At 48.8% G+C, this 8,524-nt stretch overlaps 1 protein-coding gene across 1 annotated transcript in view; it reads left to right on the forward strand.

The window, feature by feature from the left end:
- Positions 1-2,259, forward strand: part of SEMA7A (semaphorin 7A (John Milton Hagen blood group)) — a 49,109-nt gene extending 46,850 nt beyond the window's left edge. The window contains exon 14 of the mRNA XM_053403606.1: positions 606-2,259. Coding sequence (XP_053259581.1) covers positions 606-988 — 383 coding nt within the window. The 3' untranslated portion in view covers positions 989-2,259. The remainder of the gene's footprint in view (positions 1-605) is intronic.
- The last annotated feature ends 6,265 nt before the right edge of the window (positions 2,260-8,524 follow it).

Here is an 8,524-nt window from a genome sequence, read left to right on the forward strand (position 1 = left end):
GAAGATCAGGAACGTGGAGCCATGCAGCCCTCCAGATGCTGCTGGACCTCAGTTCCCATCACCCCGACCATTGGCCGTTCTGGCTGGAGCAGATGGGAGCTGGAGTTCAGCAGCTTTTGGAGGGCCACAGCTTCTCCCAGTCCTGCTTTAGATTTGGAGGGAAACCAGTTGGCCAGCTAGTCCAAGTATGGATGATGCCCCTTTTGATCAGTGTTGGCCTTGCTAAACAATAGCAACCTGCCCGTTGGGCTAGCGGTGGTCCTTGATCTTGACCATTGAGCATGCTGGCTGAGTCTGGTGGGAGTTGTAGTCCATCAGGTTGCAGGAGGCTGATTTAGGGACCCAGAGGCCATCAGCACAACATCTAGCAGTGCTCTTACGTTCACCAACAGCTGGCGAGCAAGAAGATGGATCTCTTGAGCAGGAATAATGCACTGTGATTCAGGAGCTAGGGATTTTCAGTCAACCTTGGTCCCATCATGACGCCACAAGCACCACAAAGGCCTCCTGACGGTTGCTGTTCCACACCGGGGTGTGCAAAGGGTGATCTCTCAATCTCTCTCTCTCTCACTCACTCTCACCATCTGCTCTTCCTTCCTGTCCAGGTGATGACAACCAGCACTGTGAGACTGTGACCGTGGCACCAGGCGCCCGCTATTACCTCAACTGCTCTATCAAATCCCACCATGCCACTTACACTTGGCTCCGTGACAACCAAACGGTTGCGCATTGTGGACCTGGCCATCGCCATTGCATCCACTTCATAGACAATATGACAGACGAGCTCTATGGCACTTATTCCTGCGTTTCCCAGGAGGATTGGTTTAACCAGACCCTTGTGACAGAATGCCTGACAAAGCCCTCCAATGTGAAGAAGCTGCTTGAGGAGCCCAGGAATAAGATGGCAAAGGACTGGGCCACCCAAACATCTTTGTCCCTCTGGCTAGGACTGTTGCATATGGCGGCAGTCGTCTTGCTCACCCATTGAGGACTTGAGCTTCTGACTGCCTACCAGCACAAGTGACCAAACTGTACCTCTTTCTAGTGTATCTTGTTCCATCTCAGAAGTGGGTCCCTCAATAGATATAATTCTTCCCTTGGGCTTAGAAGCCACCTATTCTCCACTTGCTCCGAGAAGTGGCAACCTGGTGGTGCATAGTTGATAGCAGAATGAAGGAGAGGTTGGTGGCTGTTCTGTCTGCAGAAGCACCAAGATCCTGAAATCTTGAGCAGGATGGGTCCTGCCAAAATGAACATGATGATATGAACACCTGGGTGATGAAGGAGAACCAGTGCAAACAACAAGGCATGGGGCAGCTAACGGGGCAGAGGGTATGGCTGAGGTGGCCCAGGGGGGCTTGTGAAGGTCCACGTCAGGCTTCTTCAAAGGCAGGCATCAGGACCCAACACAGAGCTCACGTGCTAAATAAAAGTTTCCTCAGATTGGAGAGCAAACTTTCAGGCCCAAGGTTTATAAGACTTGACGGTCTTCTGCATCTTTTTTAAATAACTGGCGTTCTGAATGTTCTTTTGATGTTTCTGACATTTTCCATGCAACGATACATGCTCAGGATCTCTGAACAGTTATAAGGCATAATTAATGTATATCAAGGCATCCCCAATATGCACCAAGATCAAAGAAACATCCTGTAGGTTCAGATGAAGAGCCACCTAGTCTAGCATTTGGAAGATTCTCCATTAGCAGTAGGTGGTCAACTGGCAATTGACCACTGGCCTGTCAAGAGGCCACCACCTGGTCTGTCCTGCCTAGTCCCAGATTTGCCTGCTTCTATGCTTGTCCATCTGGCAAGGGTGGAGAATGGGTTGGTGCAATTGTCTGGGCTGTGGGGTGTCAGGGACGCAGTTTCCTGCCTCAAACTGGGGGATGCAGTTTCCTGCCTTTCTGATCCTGCTTCCTGGCCAGTTAACTCACAGATGTTTGGAAATCCTTTGTGTGATTTCACCGGATGAAGGATATTTATTTTTATTTATTATATTTTTCTAAAAAATCAGATCCTCTTTTTGTGGGGAACAAAATTAACAAGCCTCAGGGCCACTTGTAGGCAAAGATGTTGGAAAGCCTTTGAAGGTGATTTTTTGTGTGTCTTAATTTCTGGAAGTCAGTTCATATAGAGAAGAAAGAGGGAGATCCCAGGGTGTTCACAAGGCTGAGTTCTACCTCTTATATTGTGTACATGTGCTTCTGAGTAGACCAGCAATCTGGATGTGGGTCTGTTTTTCTTCTTCCTTGTGAGGAAGCAGTGCATGCAAAAGCTGCAATTGCTGGCATTAAAAACAAAATAGGCTCCTGCCTTCTGAAACCTTAGAGAGCTGCAGCCGGTGGCTGAGATGATGCTGAGCAACGTGGTTTGGTGGCTGATTACAGAGTAAGGCAGACGTCTGTTTCCTGTCTTGGTCTTCTCTGCTGGCTGGCTGGCTTGTTAGCTGCCAGCAACACCTCCGAGAGATTGGCAAATGAGTCTATTTCATTTCAACCCTCACTTGAGTCCCCCTTATCTCTGTTCTAGCCAGTTTTGGGGAGAGGGGGATCCACATTTAAGTGTGTATCTAAAGACAAAATACTGCATATATTCTCCCTCTTCCAATCCAGAACCAGTGTGGTGTTGTGGTTATACTGTCAAACTAGGACCTGGGAGAGACCAGGGTTTGAATTCCCTGCTCTGCCACGAAGCTCTCGCTGGGTGTGATCTTGAGACAGTCACAGTATCTCTGCACTAACCTACCTCACAGGCTTGCTGTGAGGATAAAACAGGTTGGAGGGGAACTGTGTACGGCCCCTTAAATGAAAGGTGGGGTGTAAATGATAAAAGGAATAAACAAAAAATGGGGGGGGGGCACAGATTCCTTTTTCCTGTTTTGTGCCTTCAGTTACATCAGCAAAAAACCAAAATATTTAATCTGTATCTAACACCTTTCATCTATATTCCAAGTATGCTTTCCTTGATGTCATAACCAATGAGACTTGAAAGCTACTGACTGAAGGGTTTTGCAGTTGGGTTGTAGCTAAACAACGAAGGTTATTGCATGGGCAGCAGTTGCCAAGCGAGGCTGCTGGCCGCCTCTGCCACAGGTGCAGGCAGGCAGCACCCTGACAGGTTGGGAAAACCTTCCTCAACAGATTAGTTTTGAGAGCAGCAACTTTGCTGGGGGAGCGTTAGCGGGGGACGTTTGATTCGCTTTGCCTTAAACGCAAACCTACCTCATTCACACTTCCCCAAACAGCTGTCCTTGGAAGTTTGCACTTCTCCAAATTTTGCAGCGCAGTTCTCCAACCAAAGACAGTGTCTCTTTGGGGGGAAAGCGTGGTGAAGATGGCATACCCAAAAACTCTGTTATGCTAAGGAAATTAGCTTGCAAAAAATGTCAATCTGTGGAGGAATGTAGATGTTTGCAATGTTCCGGACTGCCGTAGATGAGCATTTGGGTCACTTCCAGTGAAAGTTCTATGAAATGCAGGCTAAAAGGTTGATAAATTTTCATGCAGACTTAAAAATAATAATTGCAAAGTGATGTAGAAATGTAGCAAACTAAACTTTAAGACTTAAAAACTTAGGAATGCAGGAAAAAATGAAACTGAGAAATGCAAAAGCCCCCAAAAGCCCCCTCTGCAAATGGCAAATGGCTTTTGGTGACTCCCTTGTCACCTGGAGCAAGGAGGCCAGTTTCTGGATGAGGTCTAATCTGTGCCCTCTGCCTGCTTGCCTTTGCTTTGCGCCACTGTTGAGTCACCAGAATGAGTCCCCTCAAGCGTAAACTGTGAAATTTAAGAGTGTTCCTTTTTGGCTTAGCAAGGGATGGTTCCGTAACTTTGCTTTCAGGCCAAGGAGACAACACTCCATTGCACTACAAGTTTAAAAAATGCTTTTAAGCTCCATTCCTCTTAATTGCAATGAATTTTCTCCCCACCCATGCACTTTAAAGTAGCAGGAGTTATTAACATATTAACATTACTATTTGTATTTTGCTTTGCAGCTGCATTGTAGCAAAAGTAATGTATTTTTTTATATATAAATAAAGCTTTGTCAAAATCAACTGGAGAAAAAGTGTTGCTTCTTAGCTGTCTGTGGGTGCTTTTGAGTCACCTTTTCACAAAGTAAGGTTTTGCCATTGTAGTTGATTGGGAGTAAACCCACTTTCATGGAGTAAACCCACTTTCATGGAGCAGAGGGCTATCGATGACTGCTACCCCCATGGCTATGCCCTTTCCCAACAGTTTGAGGTAACAATTCTTCTGGATACCTGCTGCTGAAACCACAGGAGAAGAGAGGAATCTTGGGTTCAAATCCTGCTTCGGGGGTTTCTCACAAGGAACTCCTGGTTGGCTACTGTGAGAATAGGATGCTGGACTAGAGGGGCCATCCAGGGGCGTACGAAGTGGGGGGCGGAGGGAGTGGGCTGACCCGGGTGCCACTCTGGGGGTGTGTGTGATAAGATTGCCCCTGCCTCTCCCCCCAGCTGTAGAGCGGCCGAGGGATCCGTATGGGATGCTGCGTGTGCACACTCCATATGGGATGCCACTTGCGCAGCAGTCCATATGATTGCTGTGCCAGCGGCATCCTGTACGGAGCGTGCACGCGTGGTGGACTGCCGCACATGCACACTTTGTATGGATGTTGCGTGTGTGTCACCAAGTGGTTTGCCCCGCCCCTCCCTGGATGCTGGAGAGGGTTCCTCCACCACTGGGACCATCTTTGGTCTGATCCAGCAGGCTCTTACATTCTTGTGTTCCCCAAAAAGAAAGTGATGGGAGCAATGTGCCAGAAACTGGGGAAACGCTTGCTCTGACAACAATGGTCATATCCATGCCATATGTTTGAAGCACTCAGAAACCACTTTAACGGTCATGGTCCTTCTCCCCTGCAAGAATCCTGGCCAGCTCCACCAGGCACCACCCAGCCCTATCGCGGGGGTTTCCACATACAGAGGAAGCAGAATTCTGTTGCACAGATCATTGGACTTCCCACCCCTGGGGAGTGCGGAACATGGGTATTGTTGGAGAACAATACATTTCTGTAAAGTCTTGGGGAGTTTCCATCTGAGTGAGATGGAGGGATTTTCTCTCCTCCTCCGGTTTCTCAAGACTGCCATCCTTCAGATTTCCTGCCTTCCTTTCTTTAAAAGCTCAAAGCCAATTCCATAGGGACTGCTGCTTGGGAGCTGCTGCTTTGGATTTAGGTCCATTCTTGGCTGTAGGCTTGGACCACTCATTTCTCTTTGGTTAATTTTTCTTTCTGTTTCAAAGGTATTCTTTCTTTCTTTCTTTCTTTCTTTCTTTCTTTCTTTCTTTCTTTCTTTCATCTATCAATATCACACTTCATCTGAGAAACACAGGGCAGTTTACACTATAAAGACACAAAAATACACAAGATAATAACAGCCAAAACAATAACCCTCCGCTGCCAGATGGAGGCTATAGATTGTTTAGCCAAAGGCCTGGTTGGAGAGAGACATTTTAACTTGGTGCCTGAATAAATGTAAGGAAGCAGCCAGGTGGGCCTCACTGGGGAGAGCATTCCACAGGGGAGCCACTGCAGAAAAGGTCAGTTTTCATGTTGCCGCCCTCCCCAGTCCCCTTGTGTGGTGGGGCACATGAAAAAGGGTCTTGGATAATGTTGTCTTGCATCATTTCCCCCGCGAAGCTTATTTTGCTCCAAGCAAATCCATGCAGATTCCCCCCAGAAGGCTCAGGGCGTGAAAGAGCTCCAGCGACCCCATCTTACTTCAAGGTGGAGTTTAAAGGTAAAGGTAAAGGTACCCCTGCCCGTATGGGCCAGTCGTGTCCGACTCTGGGGTTGCGTGCTCATCTCACTTAAGAGGCCGGGAGCCAGTGCTGTCCACAGACACTTCCAGGTCACGTGGCCAGCGTGACGAAGCTGCTCTGGCGAGCCAGCACCAGCGCAGTGCACGGAAACGCCGTTACCTTCCCGCTATAAAGCGGTACCTATTTATCTACTTGCACTTAGGGGTGCTTTCGAACTGCTAGGTGGGCAGGAGCTGGGACCGAACGAAGGTGGAGTTTAAATGCTGATAAATAGTTTTGTGGTGGGCTCTCCCTGCATGGAAATTATCTGAAACTGTTGGGATGGAAAATGCCCCACACTTCATGTGTGCTAGACTGATGATCCCTGTCCTAATTTTCCTGGGCTCCATGTTCCAACACACAAATATATCAAGCTGCCTTGAACTCAGTCAGACCACTGAGCCGCATGGCTGGGATTGCCTCCTAATCTGGCAAGCAGCCAAGGGGGCCTTCTGCATATGAAGTCTGGGCTGTGCCCCTGAGCAACAGCCATCTCCTCCCCCAATCCAGGATTCCCAGCAGCTTGGCTGGCATTCTGTCTTGCACCCTAAGCAAGAGTTGTACCCCTAACAATGACAGCAGGCGACTTGCCCTTTTGTATGTCATTTTCACTAAAATACTCATTTTTATGCACACGTTTCCCCAGTACAGGCATTTTTTAAAATGTTGACTGTCTGGAGAGAGGTGGCTTTTGAAGAACTGCTGTGTTGCAGTTATCATACCTATTTAGAAGGTGCAAATTTGATAACTTTTGCTGTTAAATGTGAACTGAATTTCTCCCCCCTTCCTGGAGGGAGGCTGTGTCTTGGGGAGAGTCTCATGGGTCAGTCAGAGAGGGGGTTCCCCACCCCCAGATGTATCCCCTATACCAGTGGTGCCCAAAGTGGACACTAGTGGTCCTGGGGGGGGGAGCTGTGGGAATACTTTTTTTTGGGGGGGAGCTCTAAGAGGCAAAGGGTGGCAGCAGGAGGTGCTGGAGGTAGAAATGGCTTTGAAAAGCCACTATCCCTGGATCACAGTCCATCAGTTTTGCTGGATTAATTAAACTAGATAGTTTTTTAATGGATTTTGAAGAAATATGTGATTAAGTGTTGCTGTTTGGAATTGTTATCTTTGTGCAAGCTGCTTTTCTGAATAATGCTTTCTATAAGGGAGGGGGCACTGGGGAGGAGTCTATGAAACCAAGGGGGCAGTAGCCCCCAAAGGTCTGAGCACCACTGACCTAGACCTTTGACTGTAACTCCCCAGGGATGCAGGCCGCATCCTGCCCTCAGCTCACAGCCCCTCCCCATCAGACGTGCAGGTTCCAAGAGGGAAAGTGCCCAAGGCTCTAAGCTCTCTGACCATAGCTGCCAACCTTCCCTTTTTTTGCGGGAAATTCCCTTATTTCAGCGCCGTTTCCCGCTGCTTCCCACTGCTATCCCGGATTGTTAGATATCCCGTACACTGTCTCCGGGACAGGTGAGGCTGCTGATCCCTTATTTTCAAATCCGAAAGTTGACAGCTATGTCTCTGACTCACTTTGGGCCGTGTCCAAGGTGAGCAAGTGCGTGGAAACGTGAGCTATGACACAAAGCCAGAGAGCTGCCGTGCTGGAGCCGCCCAACCAGTTGGCAGGAAAAGTCACCAGACAATGAGGCCCGTGGCTGAGTGACGGAGACCGGCAAGATTCCCCGGTGACTCATTGCCAGAAGCACCTGTTGCTAATGGGAGCTGCCTCACGCTGGGCTTGGCAGGGAAGCCGCTCCTCAGGCAAGCGCCACAAAGTGTTTTGCTCATCCAGTGGTTTTCTCAAGGCTAAAGTGAGTAAGAAGAGTCCCGCAGGATTGAACCACCTCATCTATCATCCTGTTTCCCTCAGAGCCAAATAAGGGGATTGTGGGAAATCTACAGCCAAGACTGGCAGAGTGAGGCCATTTTTTGCTCTGGATTTTGTGGCCATAAACATGCTTTTGCGCTTCCTTCAAAATGTGGAAAGCCGCCACTGCCAGATTTGGGCCCCCTTTTCTGATGCTGCATCCGTCATCCCAGACCAAGATGCTCTTCAGAAGTTGCAGCAGTCCAGGGCTGGGGCTTCTGGGCTAGATGACCCTTCGGGTCTCTACAACTCTGAGGGGTTCAGCACCCCCCATGACTGATGCCCTTTGTGCTCTGAGTCACTGGGTGCAGCTTTATAGCTTGGATGTTTCGCTTTCAACTTCTTTTGGGGAAGAATTTTCATTTGAGGTGGGAGCGGGTTCCTTACTTGGAAAGAATAAGCCTTCCCCAAACTATTGTTCCACAACTGGCATCTGTTGATATTGTGTTGCGGTTCCTGTTATGATAAGCGACTAAAATGAGAACTGGCAAAAATAGCCCCAGCATTGTTCGGAAAGGCTTCCTTTTTGCCCAAACACAGTAAGGAGCAAAACATGTCTCTGCCGACCCGTGGCGAGGAACGTGCTCCGGTTCAAGGGCTGTCCTTCCTCAGGGGCTGTGTGCAGGGTGGGAGTGGGAGGCAAAAGTGGGACTTCTCTTGTGCTTGACCCAGAAGCTGTAGTTGGAACTGTCTGCTGCAGCACAATTGCTGGCAGGACTGAGGCCATGTCAGCACATAAGTTCAAGGTGTTACTGTTGGTGGTGTTTAGTCGTTTAATCGTGTCCGACTCTTCGTGACCCCATGGACCAGCGCACGCCAGGCACTCCTGTCTTCCACTGCCTCCC

This window comes from Podarcis raffonei, chromosome 9 (genome assembly GCF_027172205.1).
Source record: "Podarcis raffonei isolate rPodRaf1 chromosome 9, rPodRaf1.pri, whole genome shotgun sequence".
NCBI classification, from domain to species: domain Eukaryota; kingdom Metazoa; phylum Chordata; class Lepidosauria; order Squamata; family Lacertidae; genus Podarcis; species Podarcis raffonei.